Source organism: Orcinus orca, chromosome 2 (assembly GCF_937001465.1).
Source record: "Orcinus orca chromosome 2, mOrcOrc1.1, whole genome shotgun sequence".
Classification (NCBI taxonomy): Eukaryota; Metazoa; Chordata; class Mammalia; order Artiodactyla; family Delphinidae; genus Orcinus; species Orcinus orca.
The window spans coordinates 84656294-84682337 of record NC_064560.1 but is presented as its reverse complement, the minus strand read 5'-3'; the positions used below and the strand labels follow the sequence as shown (position 1 = coordinate 84682337).

General features: G+C 59.2%; 1 protein-coding gene and 1 pseudogene across 5 annotated transcripts in view; one reads left to right on the top strand and one right to left on the bottom strand.

Moving 5' to 3' along the window:
- Nucleotides 1-3959: 3959 nt before the first annotated feature.
- LOC117203841 (taste receptor cell protein 1) overlaps nucleotides 3960-26044 on the bottom strand; it is a 70505-nt gene continuing 48420 nt past the window's right edge. For 2 of the 5 annotated variants that reach the window (XM_049706761.1, XM_049706762.1), the window contains 12 exons: nucleotides 19492-21939; nucleotides 17361-18728; nucleotides 15839-15900; nucleotides 14916-15170; nucleotides 14393-14550; nucleotides 14091-14221; nucleotides 13601-13665; nucleotides 13169-13308; nucleotides 12025-12363; nucleotides 11401-11443; nucleotides 9719-10917; nucleotides 3960-9344 (listed from right to left, as the gene is read on the bottom strand). In XM_049706761.1, the coding sequence (XP_049562718.1) occupies nucleotides 12221-12363; nucleotides 13169-13308; nucleotides 13601-13665; nucleotides 14091-14221; nucleotides 14393-14550; nucleotides 14916-15170; nucleotides 15839-15900; nucleotides 17361-17684 (1278 nt within the window). In that variant the 5' untranslated portion in view covers nucleotides 17685-18728; nucleotides 19492-21939 and the 3' untranslated portion in view covers nucleotides 3960-9344; nucleotides 9719-10917; nucleotides 11401-11443; nucleotides 12025-12220. Of the gene's footprint in view, nucleotides 9345-9718; nucleotides 10918-11400; nucleotides 11444-12024; nucleotides 12364-13168; nucleotides 13309-13600; nucleotides 13666-14090; nucleotides 14222-14392; nucleotides 14551-14915; nucleotides 15171-15838; nucleotides 15901-17360; nucleotides 18729-19491; nucleotides 21940-23895; nucleotides 23998-26044 lie in introns of those variants that run through there. The other 3 variants (XM_049706763.1, XM_049706764.1, XM_049706765.1) reach the window with 3 other exon arrangements.
- Nucleotides 17702-25942, top strand: LOC101281348 (stress-induced-phosphoprotein 1-like; annotated as a pseudogene).

The following is a 26044-nucleotide window of genomic DNA, read 5'->3' as shown; positions in this document are numbered from 1 at the left end:
GGTCACTGGACCCTATTGTGTGCCCCTCTGCCAGGACCGAGGATGTGCCTGCCAAGGGCTGGGTAAAACAGAGCTGTCCCCATCTCTCCACTGAGGGCCGGCCCCTCTTACAACCTTAGCTGGGCTTAGGTTCCCTCCAGACACCCTGCCTCTGCTGGCATGTATTCCCAGAGGTTTGTTCTCAGGGCTGCTGAGGTTGCCTCCTGGCCGTGGTTTCCCACTCAGTCTGGGCAGAGCCAGTCTGTGAGGGCTGGTCACACCTACCAGCATCTATCCTAATATCTGTGGGTCTTCGCTGAGCTCAGCTACACTATTTGTGGAGACCCATTGCCCCCAGTACTCTATCCACACAGGCCCTTGGAGTCCTTCCCAGGCCAGGAGATGGGTAACTCCAACACACGTGGTGACTGCAGTGCAGAACCTGGGGGAAGGGTGCCATGGAAGCTCAGAAGGGACCTGGCCTAACCGGGGTGTGAGGAGGTGTCCTTGGGTCCCAGAAGAGGTGCTGCCTGAAGTGGGCCTTGGAGCCAAGTAGGAAGATGTGGGTAAATGAGTGCCAAGTGCTTCCTGAGTCAGGTGAACAGCATGTGCAGGGTCCCAGAGGAAATAGGTGTGGCTGGAGTGCCTGAACGAGATGGGAGGAGGCGGGGCCCGGAAACAAGGCTCAAATCCAGTCTGCTCCTACCACGTCAACTCTCTCTTGCAACCTGAAGAGCTGGGGTGTGGTTCATGTTTACAGAAAGCTGAAGTGTTGGAGAGTTTGAATCACTCCGGGCTACTAGCGTAGGCAGGGAGAGACAGGATTGCAACGTAGGCGAGGTCACTGAACCCCCGGGCCCTGGGCTTCTGCAGCCTGTCAGCCTCACCCACCCGGCTACTAGGGCCTTGCTGGATTTGGCTGTGATTCTTCCCTTCTTTGCTTTTAATTTTCTTTTCCTTCCTTCTTTCCTCTGCCCTCTTCCCTCCTTTCCTGCCTTCCTTGTACACCTGCTGTGTCCCTGTCACGTGCCAGGCGTGCATCTTGCTCACAGTTACCTGGCAGGATCTGAGGCCTCGAGATAGGACTCCGCACCCGAGTCCGCCTGCGGCCTTAGAGGACCGTAATGGTGCAGAGGCTGGATGAGAGCAGTGCAGAGCTGGAGCTGGTAGGGGGAGGCGGCTGCGTCCCTTGGGACAACTGTGTCCTGGGAGCCCAGTCTGAGGGGAGAGACCTGGCCCTGGCCTGAGGGATCTGTTAAGGGAGGAGATATGACAGCATCCTAAGGAGCCCAGCCTAAGGTGGAGGGGACGGGAACAGAACTCTGCCCCGGGACTCTTGTCAGGGAGGCAGTGTTATCACCCCTCACAGTTTTTCAGAAAGCCTGTTCCATTCTTTGGTGGGGATATCGATGGCTAAGAGCTGAGGGCAAGGAGGGGGTGGTGGGGTGTGGAGCTGAGTGTGCTGGGTGCCCCCCAGCCCTCAAGGAAACTGGAGTGGGGCCCACTCTGCTTCGGTTCTGACCCCACCGTTCCCTGTAACCGGCTAAGGCTCCTGGGATAATGGTTTCCCGGGCCCCATTGAGAAGGGTCTTGGGCAGAGCCCAGGAACCTGGGGGGTTTTTTTGTTTTTTTTTTTTGCGGTACTCGGGCCTCTCACTGTTGTGGCCTCTCCCGTTGCGGAGCACAGGCTCCGGACGCGCAGGCTCAGCGGCCATGGCTCATGGGCCCAGCCGCTCCGCGGCATGTGGGATCTTCCCAGACCGGGGCACGAACCTGTGTCCCCTGCGTTGGCAGGCGGCCTCTCAACCACTGCGCCACCAGGGAAGCCCCAGGAACCTGGGTTTTAATTGAAGGTGATGCTGAGTCAGGTGTTCCAGTAACACGGACTACTACTCCCACTAGATTACAGATGGGGAAACTGGTACAGGAACTTGCTGATGGTCACATCAAGTCGGGGCCTGTGTTAACACCTAGAGCCAGTCCTGAGGGTTCTGGGCCAGCGGGGAGGCCAGGAGCCTTTGTACCTGGCTCCGCTCCGCCCCCTGTTGGCCTGGCTCAGACCTGCCCTGGCTGGGCTTCTCTCCCCACCCAGGTGGGCTTTCTAGACATCACGTGCACCTCTTGCCCTAATAAATGGAGGAGGGCGCTCAGGTGAGCCTCCAGCTTGAGTGAGGCCCTGCCCCCTGGCTGCCCCACCTGGCTCCCCAGCCCAGTACAAAAGGCTGAGGGGCCCAACCAGCTAGTTTTGCTGCCGGGAGTTAAGCCTGCAAAGAGGTGAGTGAGGGGGAAGCTCTGTCTCGAGCGGGTGTCGTGGGGAGGAGGAGAGCGAGGCTATGCAGGGGTTGAGGGGTACGAGGACACCCCCTTCCCCTCGGTAACCTCCACGGCTTCCTCCCTGGCTTGTCACTGAGGGGGTTGGAGTGACCGGGCTGCTCTCCCTCCGCCCCTTGCAGGAGAAATGGAGGAGGGCCCAACTCCCACCTGACTGAATGTGCCTCTTCTGACCCCCCAGGCCCCTCTGGAAGTGGGAGTGGTGCCTGCTGCCCCTTAGGCCCGGCCCCAGCTGAAGAAGCCTGGGGAGGGCGTGGGTGTGAGGAAGGCCGCAGGGGCGCTCCGCCGGTGAGCGCTGGGCTCTGCTCTAGCTGTTGTCCTCGGGCAGCTCCCCCAGCCCCCGGCCCAGGGGGTGCCGCAGCCCAGTCTAATGCAGCCCTTCCAGTCCCCAGGGCAGGGGAGGTGCTGCAGAGCCCCTCCTCTCGCTCCCCTGGCTGGACTGAGGTTGGCAGGTAGATGGGGGGCTCCTTGGGTACACTGCTGCCTCCTTGGGGATCCCAACTCTGGGCGTCCTAGCCGCTGCCCACCCAGAGGCTCGTACGTCTGTCGATGGAGCTATCCACCCCATCTGACACCCCCTCCACCCCTCCGCAGCCTCAGCCTGAACTGGTCACTCTGCCTCCTGCACCGCTGCCTCTGTCCTCTAGGGACCCCACCCCCAGGCCCCTGTGCCTTCTCAGGGCAGCGAGAACCTGGGCTCCTGGGAATGATGTGCTGAGCCCCTGTGCTCCTTGGAAGGACCTCAAGAGGCCTCTCCAATGATTACTAGGCCTGGCAGGGGGTGTCCCTTGCTCCTTTCTCCACCAGCCATCAGATAAAATCATCTACAAGCCCCTCTCCTTCTCAGGTGCGGGTGGTGAGCCCGGGGCGGTCTTCTCTCCTCCCCATAGTTCACAGCCTGCGATTCCAACTTGGCGGCTGTTTGTCCTCAGACCCTACCAACCTCCCTTCCCCAAGCCCCGCTGTCAGAGGGACTGGGGCTTTGGCTTGGGGCCTCACGGCAGAGAAGCTAGGGGCTTCCGCCAGCCTCTTGCCTGCTGAGGCCTTGGCCCTTCCTTCTGAAGTGGCCTCAGTGAGGCCTGGGCTCCCATCCGCTGTGAGTGGGCAAGAGACCCTGCTCCGGGAGGCCTGGGTGCCCCGGCAGTCCTCGGCCCTGCCTGCCTTTCCGCAAAGCTTGGCGCCTCCTCAGTGTGGGAGAGCCAGGGTAGCCCTGACCAGCCTTGCCTGCCACCCCTCAGCTTGCCACCTGTTGGTCCTGAGGACGCCAGCTTCCAGGGGCATCTTCCCCAGCCCTGTCCATCACCACCCTGGTAAAGCCAAGCCTAGCAGGTGGCACGAGTCCCAGCCACTAAACCAGGTCCCCACCAGATCTGCCTGGTGCTTCCCCAACACTGCCTTCCAGCCCAGTGTGCATCCCAGGCCCCCAGCTTGTGGTGCCCCAGCCCTGGCCGGTTGTCCAGCTTGGAGCCTCTCCGGACCCGGTGCTGCTCCATCTGGAGGTAGCTCAGACCCCTCTCCTGGTCGCGGGCGCCTCTGGCCCCAGCCCCTGGCATCCCGGGCTCTTCCCGCGTTCCTCAGGACTGGTGGGGATGTTGCCGACTGGGTCCTTGGCCTCCTTAATCAGTAAAAATGGATCAGAGGCCAGAAAAGAAATTCAGGCAAGGCTTTATTCGGGCCCCTGTTGTAGCAGCGGGGAGCGAGAACAAGTGACAAGTAACAGGTTCCATTGCTTGCTCGCCAGCTGAGGTGGGGTGAGCCAGTTCCTTATGTGGGGGTGTGTCCAGGGGTCGGGCGGAGGGGTGGCTCAGGTGGTGTGCCCACACCTTGGTCTCTTTGTATCGCGTTGTCCAGAATTTGCCCCAACTGCGCATGCACGCAGTTATCTTTAGTCCCTTATATTGATACTTCCTTTGTATTTTCTTGCTGGAGGAGGCTTGTGTCCAGGTGCAAGCCTGTCTCAGGGAGACCTCACCCTGCTCAGCTGATGCCACGTTCTGTACACCAGGCTTGCCTTCCATGCGGCACCAGCCGCTCCTTTCTCTTGTAGCCCCAAGGCCCACCTCCCTGATATGGGCCCTCCAGCCGGGCCCACCCTGCAGAGGAGGTGCCTAAGGTTTCTGCAATACTTCCTCTCACGCTGGTCTTCCTCCCAGGGACCCTTCGGGAGCCTGGTGCCACCGACTTCAGTGGGGCAGAGCCCAGTCCCCCTTCTCCCTTACCCATTGGCTCTGTGGCCACCAAGGCCTCTGACTGCTGGGGGACCCACAGCCCCCTTCTTTTTGCCTGCTGGCCCACCCAGAGCCTGGATACCTGAGCCTCTGGGCAGAGAGATGTAATGACTCCCGGGACGTTCCTCTCAAGCAGAGAGCCTATGTGGCACCGGGCCCTGGCTCTCTGGGCTGAACTGGGCAGCGGGAGTGTCTCTGAGGACATCTGGGCAGAGGTGCTCAGTCCTGAGGAACCAGCTCTCACAGCTTCTGCTGTGTTCCCATCTAGTATCCATCGGGGGGACCCGGCTCTCCTCCCACCTTGGCTGCTGGGACCCCCAACTCGACTCACTCAGGGGTCCTGACCCAGGAAGCCACAGCCAGCTGGGAGGAGTGCCTGGTGTTTCTGCACCCCTTTTTATGGTGAACACTTGGGCGGGAGGGGGTAGGGACTTTGGGGGGACTACAGGTCCCCTCTGGTCAGCTTATGAGTCTAACCGGAGGATGGGACTGCCCCTGTCGCAGAGGTAGGTCTGAGTGGCCCAGGCCCAGTCCTTCCCTCAAGCAGAGTCCCTCTGTCTTTCCAGCTGGCAAGCAGGCCCTAAACCCCAATAATGGCTGGGTGGCCTGTGTCCCATCCCACTCTGTCTCTTGCCCCTGAGGGGAGTCTGGCTCCGGTCCTGGCACTTGGGTACCTTTGAGTGGGAAGCCACAGCTGGCAGGTTGCTCCAGCACGGGCAAGGCAGGTACCGTGGCGGAAGCCCCAGGCCAGGCCTCCAAGGCAACCATGCTCCTCTCCACTTCTATCTCACGCACGTCACCTATGCACTGCTTCTCCCTCACCCCCGGCTCAGCCTGGAAACCATACTGACGGTAAGAATAGTGCCACCCAAGTTACGGCGGAGCTGCTTAGAGGGTGGCTGGAAAAGGGCCTGAGGCAGAATGTCTGGGAGTTCCTCTCTGCTTATCTTCCTTTCTCCTAGGCCCTCAAAGAAGGCAGTTTTCTCCGTATCTCCTACCCTGCCCCAAGCACACACAATGCTGCCCCTGGCCTCTCCCTCCCTAGAATGTACCCATGTGGGACTGACGCTTTGTTTTGTCCTAGGTTCCACGTGAGAGGCAGTTATCCCTCCTTTCCTCAGCAAAGGGGGCCAACTGAGGCAGCGAGGTGGACGGTTCCCCCACGGCCCCAGCTCTTAATGGTGGAGTGGAGCCCAGCCCTTCCCGGGTGGTCATGCCCGATGGAGTCCACGCTTAGAGGCTTCCCTCTCCTCGGTTCAGGTGCTTGCTGTCCTCCATGCCTGCTTCCTAAAATCCAGTCTGTTTCTAGTAAGTCTTCTCGGCTCCATGGTGTTGCGTGGGCTGCTAAGCCTAGGGGCCCTGCCCGCCTCTCAGGCCCCTTCCAGGCTGGGGAGGGGCCCCGGCCTCCGGTGGTGGCTAGCGTGCCAGCTGAGTCCTCACTGCACCGGCTCCCTGCAGCCAGAGGTCGGTATGGGTGCAGAGCCAGCTGGAGGCTGGAGGCAGATTCTGCTCGCCAACGCAGACTTCCCGAGCACCGTGGTAGCCAAGGCGCGCCAGCGCAAGGGTACCTGCTGCCCCTGGTGCACGGGCCTGGCCTCACTCAGCCCCAGCGGTGAGTGGGGGGATGCCCGCTCTCTTCTGGAACATGCCCACCACCACACCTTTGTCCCTCCTGGGTTCCCTGGCTGATCTTGTGAGGATGCCTGTCACCTACCCTTCTGACTGCTCTGTGGGCCAGCTCAAACCTTCCCCTAGGCCTAAGAACCTTCTCCTGGAGGGTCATCCCCCACCCTCCTGACCCCACACTTTAACGCTTTCCGTAGGGGTTCATATTAGGGTTGGGTTTTATGGGATGGCCTATGAGGGTCTAGACTAGGACCCAGATGGCTGTGATTCCCTTGGAGCAAGGCCCTCATCTGCCCCAGCCTCACCTTCTAGAACAACCCAGAACCCTGCTTCCTTTGGTCTTGGGCCTGCTGGGAGCTAAGGTTGCCCTTGTTTGCCTTCCAAGGCAATACTGTCATCCTCATGAGATAGCGGGGAAAACTGAGGCCCAGCAGGGGTTGCCACAGGTCAGAGTCTCCATGGACAAACAGAGCTCAGGTCTTGGCCCAGAGTGGCCTGGGGGCCCTGTTCAATGTACCTACACCCTCCCGGTGTTGTGCCCTGCAGGGTATACCTCGGAGCACCTGTAGCCTGAGAAGCTGCCCATCACCTGGGTGACCGTGGGATCAGCACCCTGCTCAGGACGAAGGCCAACTCACACTATGGAGCAATCTGAAAGCAGGTGCAGCCCCTCCACCTCCAGGGCCTCTGAGCTGGGAGGATGCTGTTCCCAGGGGCGGGGGCAGAATCGGGAGGACAGGGCTCCGTAGGCTGTCCTCTCTAGGGGTAGCTCTGGGCTCCAGGATCGGGACCTCCAAACCTGGCCCTTCCCCTGTGAGTCTCCGGACCCCAGAGACAGCAAGCAGCTTGTCCAAGGTCACCCTGCAGAGAGGGGGCGGTGGGACCTTGGCTTTTCTCACTCAGCTGCACTTTCTCTCCCCACCCACTCCAGGTGCTAGAGAACCCAGGCGGGCTGGGTCCTGCAACAGCCTTTCACCTCCCTTCACATCTGGTTGGGGGGAGGGAGGGAATAGGGTGCCTTCCCTGCCAACTCATCTCCTATTTGAGGAGAGATGGCATCTGGGCTGCAGCATGAGTGGCTTAGACTAGAAAGGCATTTCCCAGGTTCTTAGCTGGCCTTGGGCAGGGTGCCCTCACATGCTTCCTGATCCAGGTGCCCAGGACACCTTGAGTCTGTCTCCCTAGAGGTCCTCAGACCCCTCCCCTGGGCAGTCCCCTATCCCGGCCCTGGGGGATGCCGGGCACAGTCATCCCCAGGGCTGCCCCACCAAGACAGGCTCTGGCCGCTGCAGTTTCCTGCTGGAGCCTTGGGCCATCGCCTTGCCACCTTCCAGCCCCTTGGTGAACACCTAGCCCCTAGCTCTTGGGCCCTGGACTTGGACCTGAGGGTCCTGTTGTGGATGGATCTTCTTGGCAGATTCAAAACACATCTTTGCTGGATGTCCCACGCTGGCTAGGCCCCCTCTCCACAGCACTGACATCTGTTTGTCAAGCCCCAACCAGACTGTGAGCTGAGGGTGGGGATAAGTTCTGACTTACGTGGACAAGATGTCCCAGGATGACACTCGCTTAAGCTCGTGACCCCGGTAGTCTCTTTTGGGCATGTCATCCCCCCGCCCCCGTGCTGAGGTGCCTGCATTTGGCCACAGGTGCCTCTCCTGCCACCCTCCCTACCTCAGGCCAGTGTCAGGCACCTGTGGTTCCAGGCAGAAGCCCGAGTACAGAGCCGGGTCCGGCAGACGGTCCCCAGGTGCTGATGGCCTTGCCCAGCTGCTCATGGACCTGAGCTCCCTCGCTGTGGCTGGTGAGTGACACCCCTCCCCCAGCCTGCTGTCCCTCCAGGGTCCAGGCCTGGGCCCAGCTGACCTCTGTCTGCTTCTGGCCCCTCCTTTACCTGCCAGGCTCTCACTGAACATGACTGTCTTGCCCATTTCCTCATCTGTCCTTAACAGGAAGTTTATAGAACCACTCAGGGACATTGCGTCTCTTATCTACCAGGCCCTCCTTGGAGACGTGGCCACCTTGGTAGGCCTGGGCCTGGCCTTGGAGTAACCAGGAGGTCATGCTCTCCTTCTAGAATACAGCCCCCATGGTTCCCATAGGCTCTTCTCCATCTGAGCAATGGCCTGGTGGGCAGCTGCCCCTTCTCCCCTGCAGGGCACCTTGGGGTGGGGGGAAAGGGTGAGGCAAGAGATCTGGTCCTCTCTCATCCGCCTGAGGCTGCTTGGAGGCAGAGTGCCCATCCCTGCCCACCTCCCACTCCAGGTGCAGCGGGGGCTGAGCCTCTTCCCCACCCTCTGGCAGGTGCTGATTCAAGGTTCCCAGTGAGTGTCGCTGGGGTGGGTGGGGGAGTGGCTCACAGCACTCTCCCTGCCCCTCAGACCCTGGAGAACCACTGGCCCAATGGGCCGGCTTGTTTCCTGCACTGCCACCTCCCAAAACCTGGGGCTGCACGCCCTGTCCAAGAAGGCAGCAGAGTTCCCACCTTTCAGGTGCAGATGCTAGCACCGCCCTGCTGTGGGCATGTGGTCGTCAAGAATGCAGGCTCTGGAGCCCTGTGACTGTGACCTTGGGCAAGTCACTTAACTCCTCTGCTTCCCTCTCCTCGGCTGCGAGATGGGGAGAATAGCACCTAGTCACAGGTGCTTGATGAGTGTTAGGTTTTTAGAATGAACTGAGTTCTGGAGGAGGCAGCAGGCGGAGGGATCAAGGTAGCACTGCGTGTTCATCTCTGAGCCTCTGTTTATTCAGCTGGAGAATGGGACTGCGCAGTTCCAGAGCTGCTGAGAATTAAAGTCCGCGTAACGGTGGGCCGTGGGAAGTGTCCTGCAGGCCCCATCTGGCCCATGGGGAAGACCTGCTTAGGAAAGACTCGTCTGCGTGAGGGTGCTGGTTTGCCAGGCCCCTCCGCCATCCTGTAGACCCTGGTGATGTCTGTCCAGCCTGGTGTCCGCATGGCTGGCTCACCTTGCCAGGTAGACCCTTTCTCCTTATGTGTTGCAGGTATACTGTCACTTCACCTCCAGAGAGACCATGCTAGGTCCCCACGTGTGGGTTTCCTTCCCTGTACCTTCTCCTTCAAACCCACAGAGGTCACCAGGTGTGTCTGAACTGTATCTTCACGCGAGGCCTCACGTGATGCTCGACAGCCTGGCTTGTGGAGGGCCAGGCGACCAAAGCCTGAAGAGAAGAGGGGCTCAGTGTTCACTGGCCAGCCTTGGCCCTCAGGCTCTTTCCTGCTTATCCCACCCCCTTCTCTCCTGTATCACCTACAGGGACTCTCATGGTAAGGGGGGCAGCTCGGGAGAACAAGGCTGGCATAACCCTCCCTCCCTAAGAAAAACACTAGCAGGGATGTTTTCGGCATCCTGACGGCTGGGGGAGCACCTTGCAGGGCCGCCTCCTAGTCCCTGGCCTGCCGTGGCCCTTGAGTCAGAAGTCGTGGAGAGAGGGGGCTGACCCAAGATAGGTGCAGATATCAGGTTACTTTCCGGGTACCAAGGGGTAGAGGCTTGGGGGGCAGGGGCCCTTCAGGAGTAGGAATGAAAGCTTACGTATTCCAGAAGTGCAGAGGACTCGGCCACCAGCTGCAGCCAACCTCTACGTGGTGACCTTCCTGCTGACCCTCTCTGGCATCTTGGTGCTCGCTGCTATCTGGGCCCTGGGCTCCTGGGTCCCCTCACCGGGCCTGCCGGCTCTTCTGTAGGTCGAGGGAGCCTTTGGGGTAAGACTACACTTGAGTCCCCTTCCCTTCTAAGTCATGGGTTCAAAGGTTTCAAAGGCCATCACCCTGTGCCACCACATCGCTCACGTCCCAGCGGGCCCAGCAGTCGCTGGAGGTTTGTGGGCCAAGGCCTTCCCCTCCCTGGCTGTGGTCCAGGAAAGCTGCCTCCCCCTCCAAAGCCCCACCCTCCGCCCCTGAGAGGTGGTCAGCTTAGCTTCCGTCCTAGACCTTCCCCAGCCAGGCGGTCTGTTCTCTGAGCCCGGCTTGCCCCGCGGCGCCAACCTTCCCTGGCACACAGCCGGGCCTCACCTCGGCCACCAGCACCCCAAGGCCTTTGGTCTGAGGGTGGCCGGGCCTAAGGCGGAGGTGGGGCTGGGACCAGGCCTTGCCCCCAAGAGTCCCCATTCCCACCCTTGACCCTGTCAGTCTTCTGCCCCCACCTCCTCCTCCTGTGGGCTCTGCTCTGAACCTCTCCTGTTGGATGACTGCCTAGAAACAAAAGCAGTCTTTTGTACCAGCTTCTGATTGCGCTGCGTCATTTAATTTCCCGTACCCCAAAAAGACCGGTTTGGCTTGAGACCAATGATACCTCCAGCCCCACCACCGTGTCAGGTCAGGTGTGAGGGCGCCAGCTCTCTTCCCCTGCCCGCATCTTCTGCAGGCCTTCATCTTGCCCTGTTCCGCTCCCCAGAGCCTGACCTGAGTATGACGATGGTATCGAGTAGTTTTCCAGACCTTCCGGGGGGAGGTGGGTGCCGCCGTGGTTAGAGCATGCCTGGTGTCCCTGGTGTGGGGTGGTGAGGTGCTGTCCCCCGCACCCTGCCTCTGTCGTGGCCCTGGGCGTTTAGTCCTTGGATGAGCTAGGAGGGAAGAAGCCCCCTTTGCTGTGTGACCTCAGGTGGTGCCTTGCTGCTCTGGCTCTCGTTGTCAGGGTTGAGGCGCTGACTGTGTTAGGCTGGGGGCGGGGCCGGGAGGAGGAGAGGTTTGGGGTGCAGTTTCAGTGGCAGGAGCAGCATCGGGAAGGGGCGCCTGAGGGGTGGGGAAAGGACAAAAGCCAGGAGTCAGGAACAACAGTGTACCCAGAATGGTGCTACCTGCCCTCCCCCACGTCCTCCTGGCTTTGGGGTCAAAGGGGACACTGAGTTGGGGCGCGTGTCCCCACTTCCTCCGGGGCGTGGAGGAGTCACTGCCTGGTCCTCCGGTGGTAGAGGCAAGCTCCCCTCCCCAGATCGCCTTCCCTGCTCCAGCTCTCCCGGCCACGGGGGGCCCTAAGTTCTGCCTCTGTCCACCCACTCTCTGCAGCATTTCTGGGGCTCAGTGGAGCGCATTTAGACGGTTCTGCTCGACCACCCCGGGTTCACCCTCCATGACAGAGGGGTGAGCTTTTGGGGCACAGTGACTGTACCGCCCAGGCTCTGTCAACACCCACTGGGAAATGTTTGCACGAGGCCTTGGTGGCTGGGAGGCCGACCCCATCCAGGGTAAACGTCCCGGGGAGCAGGGAGAACTGACCTCTGTACCTGGACACTCCGAAGCAGGCCTTCCGCGTCAGCACCTGGGACGGGAAGGGTGGGGTCAGGCCAAGCTCCCTGGCTGGAAGCCCCTCAGTTCCTGGGGTGGGGAGTGACCCCTCAGCCTGACTCAGAGGGTCAAGGGCCCAGCCTGTCTCCCGGGAAAGAGACCCTGGCCCAGTCAGACGCTCACCAGGACGAGGGTGAATGCAAGAAGCAGAAGCCCCAGGACGATGAGCGCCACAGCGTAGCTGGGGGTGGGGGTGTGAAGCTGACCCGAGGCTTCAGAACAAAGTGCGCAGATGATGGCTGGGTGGGTCCCCGTTATTCCAGACCACAGACCCCTGAGAAGGCAAAGCCAGGCCTGCAGAGGCGTCCCAGGCGAGGGGTCCTGGCCCAGAAGGAGCTACAGGAATAGAGCTGTAGAGCTGGGGCCACCTTGGAGGGCTCCCGGGAAGAGGAGGAGCCGGGCCTGGACCCTAAAGAGCAGCCCGCTGGGGGCTAGTCCAGGAGGAAGGGAGGGCAGGAGCGGGGAGCAGGGGCAGCAAGGCAACGAGCCTGAGGCAGGATGCAAACGGCCGGATGACACAGATACAGAGAGGGAAGCCAGGAGAGAGGCACTGACCGAGGTCTGGGCTGACCATCTCCACGGAGAGGCCCTCAGCTTCCTGCAGGTCATGCAGACCCCGGAGCACGCAGTCCTGCACGAGGGCTCGGGCCGGCGCGGCCCTGAAGAAGGTGGCACCCACCCTGGCAGTCAGTGGGTCGGGCCTGGCGGGAAGATCTTCACCAGTGTCAGGACGCTAGACAGCCCGGGGGTCTCAGGAAGGCCGTTTCTCTGAGCCACTGGCCCCACCGCTAGAGTTCAGCCCTGGGCCCCAGGCCACCCAGAGCCACCACGGCCTTACTGGAACTTCACCACCACTTGGCCGGAGTTCTGCAGAGGCCTGAGGACGGTGGTCAGCTGGGGAGCAGAGAGGAGGAAGAGGGTCACAGCTGTACGGCAGCCTTGTTGGGTCCCCACACATGAAGCCTCCAGCCTCCTGCTCCTCCCTTCTCTCCCCCCGCCCCCGCTTCACCCATCTCATCAGCATCCCCCGAAGTTTCTGGGACTTAGGGCTGCTTTGGTCCCGCGAGCCCTTGGCGAGGGGTTGGTCCAGGATCGGCAGCCACACTTCACACTGCACCAGCTCTGCTTTCCCCGCTACAGGGGCGGAGAGGTGGGTGGGCATCAGCCTAAACCCCCTCTCCCGGGAGCCCTGGGAGAGGCCCAAGCCCTGCCGCAGGGCTGCTCACCCCGACCTCTGTGCTCTCAGCCAGCAGTCAGCCCCATCCAGTCTGAGGCTCAGTCCCTCCCGCTGCCTGTTTACGTATAGCCCACGAGCTAAGAATAGTTTTTACATTTTTAAATAGTTGAAAAACATCAAAAGGATAGTATTGTGTGGCACATCAAAGTTACGTGATATACAGGTTTCTGTATCCATCAAGTTGTATTGGCACACAGCCATGCCCATCTGTCTACATAGTGTCTGGGGCTGCCTTCTAGCTATAAGGGAGCAGTCGAGTAGCTGTGACAGGTACGATGGCCCACAGAGCTTATCTATCCAGCTCCCCATCTGAGGCTCCGTAACTGATTCTTCTCGGTGGCCCCAGCACAAGAGTATTCGTGGTTGAAATGAAATTCTGTCCATTCTCCAGAGGAGGAACATTGAGACTCAGATTAAGAGGCTGCTGGCCAGAGACACACAGGGATCCCAGCCTTGACTCACCATTGGCCATGATGCTGGATTTCTGGACAGTAGGATCCATTATGTTCCGGGCCAGGTGATTGGCCAAGCCTGGGAGGTGGGTACCGATGGGGGTCTGGAACTTGTATTCGATGTAAACGCCCGCCCACTGGTCCGCATTACTAGGGTGAGTACAAGAGGGGAGTGCAGGGGTTACAGGCTCCGCCAGCACATGTTTCTAGAAGCAGGTATCCACCCTCCCACCCCAGCACAGCCTCAGGCACTAGGGCTCCCTACCTCCTAGGGCAGAACCTTATAGGGCCAGCTGGAGCTATCTGGGACAAAGCCCTCCCCTGGTGGCCCCCAGCCCATGGCTCCCATGGCCTGGCTCGGAGTCACGCCCCCCTCTGCCCCAGGGTGGCCCCCAGGAGAGGAGCAGGGCAGGCTGGGCAGCAGGGGAAGAGCCCAACCCACCTGAAGAGGAGCAGGGGCTCTTCCTGGGGACGCGCTGTATAGAATCCTGACAGCACGGGTGTGACCTGTGGGGAGTCCTGGAGGTCAGAGCAGGCCTGGGGACTGTCACTCCTGAGACCCAGTGTGGGATGGGGTGGGGGCAGGGCTGGGGTGAGGCAACTGAGCACCTCCTTAAATATTGCGTCCTGGGTGTCTCACTTCCTACCCTAGTGCTGGCCCTGGATAGGGGTGTCTGGTTACAGAGCCTGACCATATGCCCCTGGGACAGAGCTGTCACCTCCCTCAGGCAACCTCTCCACCCCCGGGCGGGGTGTCACCCCTCAAATGGGGGCCCATCAGGCAGGGCTGTGTGCCCTCCATGCCTGCGTCCCCCCACAGGGCCGTGGCTGGGTGCCGCCCCACGCCTCACCCCCAAGCCATGGAGGCCTGCAGTCAAGGAAGGCAAAGTGGGTGTCCCAGGCTTCGGAGGGAGGTCAAGAGGCCACCTCACCTGTCGGAGGATCGTCTTTTCCAGCAGGACAAAGCGGGCAGAGCCAGGCAGGAGGAGCGGGGGCTGGAAGGGCCTCATGGCCATGAGATGGTTGCTGGTGGTCTCCAGGGCCAGGTCGGTCAGGTCGGACCCTGCAGAGCCATGGCTGGGACTTCAGGAGGCCCCAGGAGCCTCCTGACCCACCATGCGCTGCCTCATGGCCAGGGCAGGAGCTGGGCCCCTCTAGGGAGCACCCCCAGCCATCTGTGGGCAGGCGAGGAGGCGCTGAGGTAGGGGGTTGCGGGGGGCGGGCGGAGACTCACCATCAGAGGCGAGACTGCTCTCATCCAGGGACAGGGTCCCCAACAACTTCCCTGCGGCCTTCACTTTGCGGTACAGAGTCCAGAGGACTTCACGGGCAGAGGGGCCCGGGGTGAGGCCCCCAAACACAAGGGAGGCATTCACAGCTGCAGAGTCCGGCCTGGGGACAGAGACACATCCTTACCAGGGGTCCAGTGGGAGCAGGGAGGGCCCTGGGGGCTGGATGAGGACCTGGCTGGTGCACAAGTAGGCCAGTGTCCCGAGGAAGGGGAATCCACCGGGGGAGCCGTGGACTGAGTCCCTGTGTGACAGCACCCCTCTGGGTCTCAGCTGCCTCCTTGCTAAAATGCGGAGAATGATTCCTTTGCTGTAGGGTTGTGTGATGACTAATGGTGCAGCCGGCAGAGCACAAAGCAGGTGCTCGGGAAAGCAGGTTCCCTCGGACACCCCAACAAACTGGCTCTAACGGGAACACTGGGAATCCCGCCCAGGGAGACGGCCGCTGTGAGCAATCAGGAAGTCAACCTGAGCCAGACTGAGAAAAACATCTTTGGTGGCATCACAGGAGCAGGGGATCTGGAGAGAGGGAGGTGACAGGCCTGAGGAATCTCTGAAAGCCTGTAGGAGGTGGACCAACTGGCCATGTCCTGAGGAGGCAGCCTGGCCTGAGCATGGGGTTGAAGGGGTTTGTGGGGAGAGATCTGAAAACGAGCAGCCTCGGGATCCAGATTTCCTTCATCCTTCCCCTGAGGACCCGTTTTCTGCTGTGCCGTCCTGGGGCTGGGGAGACAAAGCTTCTGTTCAGACCCAGGGCAGGGAATTCAGAGAGAGATCTCAGTGCATTAAAAGGGGAAACTTTCTAACCAACTTGGCTCAAGGCCTGGAAAGATAGTGGTGGTGTTCTCTGGGCAACCCCTTAACCCTGGCGATCTAAATCCCGTCACTAGGTATAGTCAAGCCTCTATCAAGGTCTACACCGAGCTCACAGTTCACATGTGATGATTTGGACCTTCTCAACCTTTTTTATGAGATTGCAGGGCTGGCATCGGCTTGCAAATCTGGCTTTAGGTCCCCCCAGTATCCCCAGGGGCTCAGAACCAGAGAGGGGATTTGCATCTATTTACATGTCATTTATGGGCTCCTGGCCCCAGGGAAGTCCTCTGCCTTTCCCACCACATTCAGGCAATGCCTGGCACCCCTGCCCAAATTCTGCAGCTGGAATTGGGGCTCAGAGCAGGCAGGAGGTCACCTGAGGTCACGCAGCCAGGGGCAGAACCAGATGTGGGCCTCCTGCCCGCCCACTCAGGGCTTTTCCTGGCCCCTAAGGTGCTTCTGGCCTTGGTGGGGCTGGGCACGGCGGGGCAGCCTGGGCAAGTGCTCTTGCGGCCTGAGAAGACACAGACCGGCTGGCAGGCAGGTGGTGGACCCTGAAAGACTCGCTCACTTACCTAAAGAGCAGGACACCGACACCCTCGAAGCTGGAGAAGGCCTCGTGACAGACGGACTGGAGCTGAGGACAGACAGAGGCATTTGAGGGTCATCGTGGCCCCCCACTTCTCCACAGCATCAGCCCACCCTCGTCCACTCTCATTATCTCTGGTCTGGCCCCTGCAATGGCCCCACTGGCCACCTGGACTGCCGGGGGCCACCCAAGACTTTCCCGCGTGGCTGCCAGGGACCACCTGCCCATCACCCTCTACTGAGAACCGCAGGGCGCCTCCAGCTGTCCAGCAAACACACAGCCTCCCCAGGCCTTTCCTTCTCTGTCGTTTTATTGAAAATCACTCTCCAATCCAATTGTCCTGTATCCCTACAGCCGCCACCCTGCCATCACACCTGGACGACAGCCCCTCCTCCTAATTCTCCCCCTCCCACCCTGGGTTTCTTGTCTTCTCCATGCAGCCCCTCTGTCCCGTGGCCCTGGGCCTCAGCATCTGCCCACCTTTTCACCTCAGGGTCCTCACACACGCTGTTCCCTCTGTCTAGAAAGCCCCTCCCCATTTTATCTGGCTGCCTTCTCTCCATCCCAGTTAAAATTCCCCTTTCTCAGAAAGGTGTTCCTGGACTTCCCTGGTGGCGCAGTGGTTAAGAATCTGCCTGCCAATGCAGGGGACACGGGTTCGAGCCCTGGTCTGGGAAGGTCCTACATGCCGCGGAGCAACTAAGCCCGCGTACTACAACTACTGAAGCCCACGTGCCAAGAGCCCATGCTCTACAACAAGAGAAGCCACCGCAGTGAGAAGCCCGTGCACCACAACGAAGAGCAGCCCCCGCTCGCCGCAACTAGAGAAAGCCCGTGCGCAGCAACGAAGACCCAATGCAGCCAATAAATAAATAAATTTATACTAAAAAAAAAAAAAAAGAAAGAAAGGTGTTCTCTGGGCAACCCCTTAACCCTGGCAATCTAAATCAGTCTTCTGTTTATTCCGTAACAGCTCCCCGCCCTCCTGGGAGAGCGCTTTCTCCACACCCACTCTCTGTAAGGGTCTCTGCCTGGCTCTCCCTTCCTGCTGGAGCCACTCACGGGACAGGGTCAGTTTTCTACCTTTTGGGCTCCCACCTTGCACCCCACATGCTCCTCCCCACACTGAGGAGAGGCACAGGGTGAGTTTCATTGACTCCACACTTCCAGAGCCCCTGTGGGCACCCAGCCCTGTGCCCGGCTGCCCTCAGGGAGCTGAGGTCTATGGAGAGCCACAGGTTGGGGTGGGATGGTGTGGGAAAGGCAGCTCACAGAGGGAGGGATGCCGATTCTGCAGGGCAGGGGCTCTGAGTCACCAGGGGAGGCCTCTCCAAGGAGGCAGCCTTCGCCAGGCAGCAAGGGCAGCGGAGGGCGCGAGGTGGCCCAGGGTGGAGGAACAGCCCATGCCAAAGCACAGAGGTGGGACGGGCCTGGGTGCTCAGAGGTAAGTGGGGTAGGGGGTGGGCTGGGGTCAGCACGCCTGAGCAGACGGAGGAAGAAGCCCGCACCTGATGTCGGATGTTTTCACTCAGCAGCTGGTACTCCAGGGAGGCAGGGTTCCCGAGTGCCGCTGAGAAGGCTTCATTGGTGATCGTGAAGGTCACAGAGTGAGTCACTCGACTGGGTCCTGGGGAGGGGGAGCCTGAGTCCTGCAATGAGACAGCCTGGCCAGGGTGAGGCAGGAAAGACAACTGGGAGGAGGCGGCACCTCCAGGGACGCTGGGGCAGCCGGTGGGAAGGCCAGAGACACATCCGAGGGAGCGGGTGGTCAAGGGGGCTGGGTTGGCAGGGACCACCGGCCCAGGCTGGACTGTCCACTGAAGAGCAGCCATCCCTGTAACCACCAGAGATGGCAGGGCAGGTGGGACGCTGGAAACACTGAAGATAAGGCCTGAGGTTGTAGGTGGGAGCTCAGATGCAGAAGCATCTCCGGAGAGGTTCTGGCTCCGGTGGTGAAGGGGGAAACTGGGGCCAGGACTGGTGATGGTGATGTTAGTGCAGGTGACGGGGATGAGGGTGGGGACGACAGTGGCAGTGATGCTGATGACGACTGTGAAGAGGGTACCGCTGAGGGCAATGGCAACATTGAAGGACCACTGGGTGCTGGGCCCACACTGGATGCCAGACCACCTCTGGGTGAGCCTGAGCCCGCTGTGAGCGCTGTGGAGGCCGTGTCCAGCCCTGACCACACTGTTGCTACAGGGAGAAGAGGCTCTGTGGCAGCCAACGTGTTACTGATCGATGTAAATGCAAGTGGGCCCTGGGGTGCTGAGGACACGGCCTTCTCTGGGGCCTTTGGAGCCAATGTCAGAAGTGGGGCGGCCCCTGGGCTGAAGTTGCTGGCCCCTGATGCAGAAGGCACCCAAGCATTGGGGCTGAAGGTGTGCCTGCCCACGGGCCAGGCCAGAGGTTGTGGAGAAGCCTGCGATGGTGACGTGGCAGCTATCTCTGGAGACCCGGTGACCAAGATCTCCTCTCCAGGTCCAGCCACGTAGGACACTGGCTGGGACTCAGGGGCCCTGTGGGCTGCAGGCTCAGCCACTGCTGATGGAGCTGGTCTGGGTGTGGCCCTGCCTGAGACCCCCGTGGTTCCCAAAGGGGCAGGCTGGTCCGAGTGGAGAGGCAAGTCCAGGAGCGAGCCTAGAAGAGCCTGCTGGTCCCCAGGTGCCTCTGGAGAAAGGGCTCCTCCCTTCCTGCCAGGAGCCTCCCCTGGCCTCTTGGCTGCGGGAAAGACTCCACCAAGGCGTTTAATGATGGGAGGACTATCTTCTTGCTGTCCCCCTGCAAAGCAGATGTGCCAGAAGCCAAGGGAGATGGACCCAGGTCTTTGTGAGGAGGAAGACGGGGCAGGGCGGAAGCCGAGACCACCGGGACAGCTGCAAAACAGGAGAGGCCCGTTTTGCCAGCCGCTAGGGGGTGGGATTGGCCCACAGCCTCTTAGATGCCGGCCCTCCCTGCCTCCTCCCTCCTTTAGGGCGCCTGAGGAGACCCAAACCCTGGCCCCGGCTCTGCCCCAAACCACTGGGCTACCTCTGGAGAAACTTCCTTTCTCTGGCCCTAGCCCACCAGAGACACGGGAACTCTGCCCTGCCACCAGAAAGGGGGACAGTGAGGGTAAAGGGGCATACCTCAAGGGTCCCTCTCTTCTCTCCCATCCCAGCTCCACCCCATGGCAGGACCCCTCCTCAAAGGAGTCTTTTCTGGTGAGACCCAGGCTGCTTGAGGATGCTGGGAAGTGCTGTTCAACCTCCAGCAAGGAAACAAGGCAATTACCTTATTCCATTCCCAGAACACAGGATGCTTCTGGAGGGCTGAAGGGGGGTGGGGGATGGGGAGGGGACCCATCTCTGAAAGCTGTAATACCACACCTGGCTACAAGGGTGCACTGAGCCCCTTGGGGGCCAGCCCCATGCCAGGTTCCCCCAAGTGGGTGACGCTGAGTGCCCTCATGGAGCCCCAAGTGTGGGGGACTGAGCAGGGGATCCTGGCCCCGTCTCAGGATCCTCCGAGCTGACCAAAGCCAGGCTGACACGAAGACAAGGAAGGTCAGCCCTGATGTGGGAGCCATGGAAGTCCCCCAGGTGAGTGGGCGGGGTCTAGGACAGGCCCCCCACCCCCAGGGGCCGCACCTTCACTTACCAGCCAGGAGAAGCCCAGCGGCTGGAAGCCACTGCCCGTTCATGCTGATGGCTCCGGCTCAGGCTGCCCAGCCTCCAGGACCAGATGCAAGGTGGCAGAGGGAAGACTCCGCTCGGATCCCCCTTCAGAAAAGGAAGGTTGCCCAGCTGTGAGCTCTGGTTAGCTGAAGCCTACAGCCACTCCCTGAGCTGCGTCTGCCCGGCCCCTTTCCACACTTCTGCCCTGCAGCTCAGCTGCCAGGCGCTGCTGCCTGACCCTCCAGCAAAGTCCTTCTCCCTTTGGGCTGCAGACTCTGTTGAATGTGCCAGCCCCACAGCCCGAGAAGTTATAGGCCTGAAAACTTATTGAAGAAGAATGAAAAGTTCTGTCCAGTCTTCAAACGTGAGGTGGGTGCTCTTCATGGACGTGGTGAGGGTCTCAGTGGTGCAGATGATCCGGGCGCGGGTGGGGGTGTTAGTGGTGCTGACGGTGGGGTGGGGTGGCTGTGGCGACAGCGGCAGTCACGGTAGAGCTGTGATGATGGCAGAGGTGCTAACCGTGGTGGGAGCTCTGCTGGTGTCCAGGTAGAATGGGACTTAGGGGAGGGCAGTGACACTGACAGCCATGCCCCATCCCCTGCCCCAGCTCCTGAGGCACTTTGGTCCCTGCTCCCACCACCTTAGGCTAGGAGGGGAGTCTGGAGGAGGGCAGATCAGAGAACAGTCCCCATCTTGCCTGCCCCCACTGGGCCCCTGTGGAATCCTGGCCAGAGACCTGGACTGGGGATGTTGGGTGTGGCGATGGGTGGACTTTAGGTTGAGGGGGCCTTCCCTGGTACCCCCGCAGACCTGGCATTCTGGGCAGACCCGGAACGGTGTGGAGTCTCAACCAGAGCCTCCTCCTGGTCGTTGCTGCAGTCCTTCCTGCTTTCCGCTTGCCACCCACCTTCCTCCCCCTGCCCCTGCAGACGCAGGAGGAGAAGGACCAGGGCGGCCCTAAGAAGCGTTGAGCTGCGGAGGGCAGGAAGGGCAGGGGTCTGGTGCCTTCACGGGAGCCAGCTCGGCTTGGGGCTCAGACCGCGCTCTGCATCCCTCCCCCACCAACCCCACCCCCGGGGGTTTTCAGCTCTTTCAAAGCCTCTCCCACCAGGCTCCTGGCCTGTGTGTGACCTCCGAGAGGGTCAGTGACCTGTCTGTCCCAGGTCACTCATGACAGGCAGACCGCAGAAACCCCTTAAGGGGAGATAATCCCTAGAACCCTTCACAGCAGGAAATCAGGCTGGAAACTCCCGCCCTCCTCACCTGCCTCTTGCCACCACCCAGCAACTCCTACCTGGAGGCACTCTTTCCTCTAAGGGAAAAATCCTCCATGGTCCGACCCAGCCCTAACACATATATCATCCCAGGATCAGGCAAACCCCTCAGCCCAGCCCTTTCCCTCTGCTCAATCACAGCTCAACTGCTTTGTAAACCTGCACTCCTGTGTCTGCACACCCAGAGGCTGCCGTCTGCACCCCAGCCCCTTCGGGGTGAAGAGGTTAAGAGTCCAGGCCTGGCCAGGTTGTGGGGTGGATGCCCTCCTCAGGGCAGGCTTTGGTCTTTGACAACTTATACCTCCAGTCCTAGTTCCATTACCCGCATTCTCCCACCTGCCCTTCCATAAGCGGCCCCCCCGCCCCGACTCTGGCCTGTGACCCCATCTCCCAGGCCAGCCAACCCACTCTGGCACCCCCATTCCATCTCCCTTGCCTGTGCTCCCAGGATGCCCAGGTCTTACCTGGTGATGCCAGGAAGCCTCTGTCTCCGGAGGTGTCAGTGTTCCACAAAGGAGGGAGTGATTGCAGAAACCCCAACCTCTGGCCAGGCTGGCAGGTCCGCCCCCTTCCCAGGCACCCTCAGGGCCAGGAAGATTTGATTTCTGATGGCTCCAGTCCAAGAGCAAAGGCCACTCACACCCTAGGACACTGGATCCTCATCTCCCGGCCCCTTCAGCGCCCCTCCTGGCCAGGCCAGGCCAGTCTAGGCGAGGCTGGGGCCAAAGCTGCGGGCAGGGCTGAAGATTCTCTCAGCTCTGAGGCCGGCTTAACAGCGATGGTCAAAGCAGGAGCTCCCAGGGACAGGAGAGGGATGAGGGACAGAAACATGCCTGAAGACCACTGCACACCACCGGGCAAGGGCTCTGGGTTCAGGCTCCAGTGGTGGGAGATGAGCACATGCTCACTCTCCTCATTCAAGCCCCTGCTGATCAAGAACAATTTTGCAGAGAAAGCTCAATCAAGAGCTAGAGATCAGGGCTCAGCCTGTGTCTAGGATCAGGGCTTAGGTTACGCACAAGGATGGGGCTCAGTCTATGACAGGGCTGGTACTGGAATTTGCACATGAGCTGGGCTAGACCTGGGGTCTCGCTGCTCTTCCCTTGCACTCCAACAGGATGTCCATCCCAACACCTGAAATAAACTCTTCCTCGTACCTGAAATAAATTGAGTGGGAATTCTAGCTTGAGATCAAGGATTTCAATACAAGAACTTTTAGAAGATTCACAGCGTCTGGGGCAGGATGGGGATCTGGTACCAAGGGCTGGTTAGTATTCCTCTTCTTGTGGAGCAGCTCAAGCCCCTCAACCAGGCCCTTCCCTGGCACTGCAGCCGGTGCCAGTGCCTCCCTCCTCCTCCTGAGTTCCACAGCCCTGAGAGGACCACAGTCTAGCGCGATTATAGTCTGACTGTTCTGCGTAAGAGCTCTGCACCGCCCCCATGCCCCATTCCTAACACAGCGGAGTACAGAGGGGAACCCTCTCTCTCTGTGATCATCGCGAGTGGTGGCTTCCTGGAGCAGGAGGAGGGTCTGCACTGGGGGTCATCCTGTGACCCTAGTCCAGCACCAGAAGAGAGGGTGTGTGGAGACCCAAAGAGTCCTGGAGAACATGACAGCAGTGGGCAAGGTGGGACCCCAAAGGGAGGAACAGGACAGGTGGTCCCAGGGCTGACCAGGCAGACATTTGCCTAGACACAGCGGCAGCGGGGCTGGCAGATGCTCAGCTTCGCCTATGTACCTTCCGGAGGTAAGGCCTCGCCAGCTTTGAAGGTGGGCCTCCCCTTCCTGGCTCTCTCTCCCGGGCTCCCAGCCCTCTGGTGGAGGAGTGGGGGTGGGGTGAGGGATCAGCTTACACTCCTCATGTGCCCCTTGTCATGTGCCTGCCGGATCCAGACCTTATTCCCGCCGCCCCCCGCCACCCCCACACCGTCTGTTACCTTGCTCCTCAGAGAAGTGTTGCTATGATGGCCCAAGGGCTCCAGCCACTTGACCAGGACAGAATAGGGGGCTCACAGGAGGAACAGAGAGAAGAGTATGGGGGAGTGACTTTACACCTGTAAGTACTGGAGATGTCAGGGAAGGCAGGAGAGGGGGGACGACAGGATAGGAAAGGGGAGGGCACTAGCAGAGACCACTAGTTGTCCCTGAATATTCCTCCTCCCTGAATATTCCTCCTCCCGTTCTTCATTACTAATACAATCCCTTATTTTTTTTAATTTATTTTTTGGCTGTGCCGTGCAGCATGTGGGATCTTAGTTTCTCAGTTCCCCGACCAGGGATCGAACCCGTGCCCCCTGCATTGGGAGCGTGGAGTCTTAACCACTGGACCACTAGGGAAGTCCCCACTATCCCTTATTCTTAGCTGGGCATGGGGTGGTCCAGAATAAAGACTGTATTTCCTAGCCTCCCTTGTAGTGGGTATGACCATGTGACCCCGTTCTGGCCAATAGGATGAGTGCCGTGAGGGATGTAGGGTAAGTGTCCCCAAAAGGAAAAGGTGTTACTCTTTGTCCTTCTCCTTCTTGCCGACTGAAATGTGAAACTCAAGCTCTTGGACCATGAAGTAGAGGCTGTGAGTGGAACATGGTGGAACAAAAAAGGAAGGTCCTAGACATCCTTGTAAAGTCACCTGACCGACCGTGGACTACCCACCTCCAAACTTGTTTGGTGTGAGAGAGAAATAAATGTCTGTCTTATTCAAACCACTGTTATTTGGGGTTTCCTGGGTTGTTGTTTTTTTTTTTACTGTCCTAGCCCTGACTTTACACCTGTGTTGGGTAGAAACTTTGCACGGCCTCCCTTCTCTGACTCAGCAGCCCCCAACTCAGCCAACCTGAGCGGGGCTCCCTCAGTGGGGGCAGTGGACGTCTTTGGGGCGTGCATCTCTTTCAGGCAGCCCAGTCTTTTAGGCGCTCTTAGCCCTTCATGATTTTCCTCTCTTCACCCTTCTCCATGTCTCCCCAGCAAGCACCCTCCACTTGGGCTAAGTGGGAACCCTCATCCTTTCCAGGTTCATTTCCAACTCCATGCTTTTGCTCCTGCCTCAAGAAGGAGTAGGCAGTATGAACTGCCCATTAACCAAGGAAGAAATTGGAAAAAGTGCAATTTTTACCTTTAATAAAAACTCTGGCTGCCGAGAAACAAAAATCTGCTTGAAGCTGTCAGAGGGTCAACACAATAGTGAAGAATTCCTAGAGCAAGATACAGGAGGAGACAAAAATTCAGAGAGGGAGGCTCGGCATTTGGAGCTGCTTTCCCATGGTAGGTAGCGGGGGCGGGGGGTGTCGCCAATCCTAAAAAGGCAGCTGGGAGGCTGAGCAGTACTTTGAACAGCTTCTAGATTACTACAGAGACAAAAGTAGGAGCCCGGGGCCTGCCAAAGTTTGGGACAGGGTGTGTGAATGGCTCTTATAAATCCACAGACCACTTGTTTGAGACCCTGGAAGGCTGTACCTTGGGAGTAAGGGTGATGTGGAAGGCAGACCTCACAGAGACTGTAGCCCAGCTTTGAGTCTCAATCCCTAAAATTGGATTAAAATGATCTTTAATTTCTAGTGAGTTCAGGGACCGGGACAGGAAAACAAAATTGTCTCTGCAGGAAGATAACATTGTGTTAATCCTCAAAACATGTTACAAACTAATTTTTTTTTTTTAATATTTGGCACACAACTAAGGCAGCCAGGCACAGGAGGAGACCAGACAATTGAACCAAGAGCTAGCAGAAACAACAGACAGGGGCTTCCCTGGTGGCGCAGTGGTTGAGAGTCCACCTGCCGATGCAGGGGATACGGGTTCGTGCCCCAGTCCGGGAAGATCCCACATGCCACAGAGCGGCTGGGCCCGTGAGCCATGGCCGCTGAGCCTGCGCGTCCGGAGCCTGTGCTCCGCAACGGGAGAGGCCACAACAGTGAGAGGCCCGCGTACCGCAAAAAAAAAAAAAAAGAAAAGAAACACTCTCAGAGGATGGTTGCAAAACTCTTGCCTTCAAGCCTGACTGGGGCAAGGGCTATTCATGAAAAGCAGAAGCTCTTGAGTTCTTAAACCTGTTTGAAGAAGCCAAGCGAACGTATGAGGAGGGTTTAAAACACAAAGCAAACAATCCTCGGCTCAAAGAGTGTTTACAGAGTATATGGAGGCCTGGCCGGCAGACAGGAAAGTCACGACCCCTTCCAACATGTCCAGTCTGTACCAGAAGCTGGAGCGTGATCCCAGGACAATACCTCCACCACCACCTCCTCCCAAAAAGGAGACCAAGCCAGAGCCAATGGAAAAAGATCTTCAGGAGAGTAAGAAGCAGGCACTGAAAGGAAAAGAATTGGGGAATGATGCTTGTAAGAAGAAAGATTCTGACGCAACCTTGAAGCTCTGTGACAGAGCCACAGGCCTGGACCCCACCAACATTACTTTCGTGACCAACCAAGCAGCCGTGTACATTGAAAAGGGCAACTACAGTGAATTCCGGGAGCTTTTTGAGAAGGCCATTGAAGTTGGCCCAGAAGACTACCGACAGACTACCAGAGCTTATGCTCAAATTGGCAACGCCTATTTCAAAGAAAAGTACAAGGATGCCATCCATTTCTACAACAAGTCTCTGGCAGAGCATTGAACCACAGATGTGCTCAAGAAATGCCAACAGGAAGAGAAAATCCTGCAGGAGCAAGAGTGACTGGCCTACATAAACCCTGAGTGGGCTTTAGAGGAGAAGAACAAAGGCAATGCATGTTTTCTGAAAAGGAACTATCCCCAGGCCAGGAAACATTAAATGGAAGCATCAAACAGAACTCAAAAGATGCTAAATTGTACAGCAATCAAGCTTCCTGCTATAGCAAACTCTTGGAGTTTCAGATGGCACTCAAGGACTGTGAGGAATGTATCCGGCTAGAGCCAACGTTCATCAAGGGCTATACATGGAAAGCAGCTGCCCTAGAAGTGACGGAAGACTACCCAAAGGCCACAAATGTCTACCAGAAGGCATCAGACCTGGACGCCAACTGTAAAGGAAGCAGCAGATGGTTACCAATGCTACCTCATGGCCCAGTACAACCAACACGACAGCCTGAAGATGTGAAGTGATGGGCCGTGGCTGCCTTGAGGTGCAGCAGATAATGAATGACCCGGCCATGCAGCTCATCCTGGAACAGGTGCAGAAGTACCCCTAGGAATGTAAATTGGTGCAGCCACTATGGAAAACAGCATGGAGGTTCCTCAAAAAACAAAAAAAGAGTTGCCATATGATCCAGCAATTCCACTCCTGGGCATAC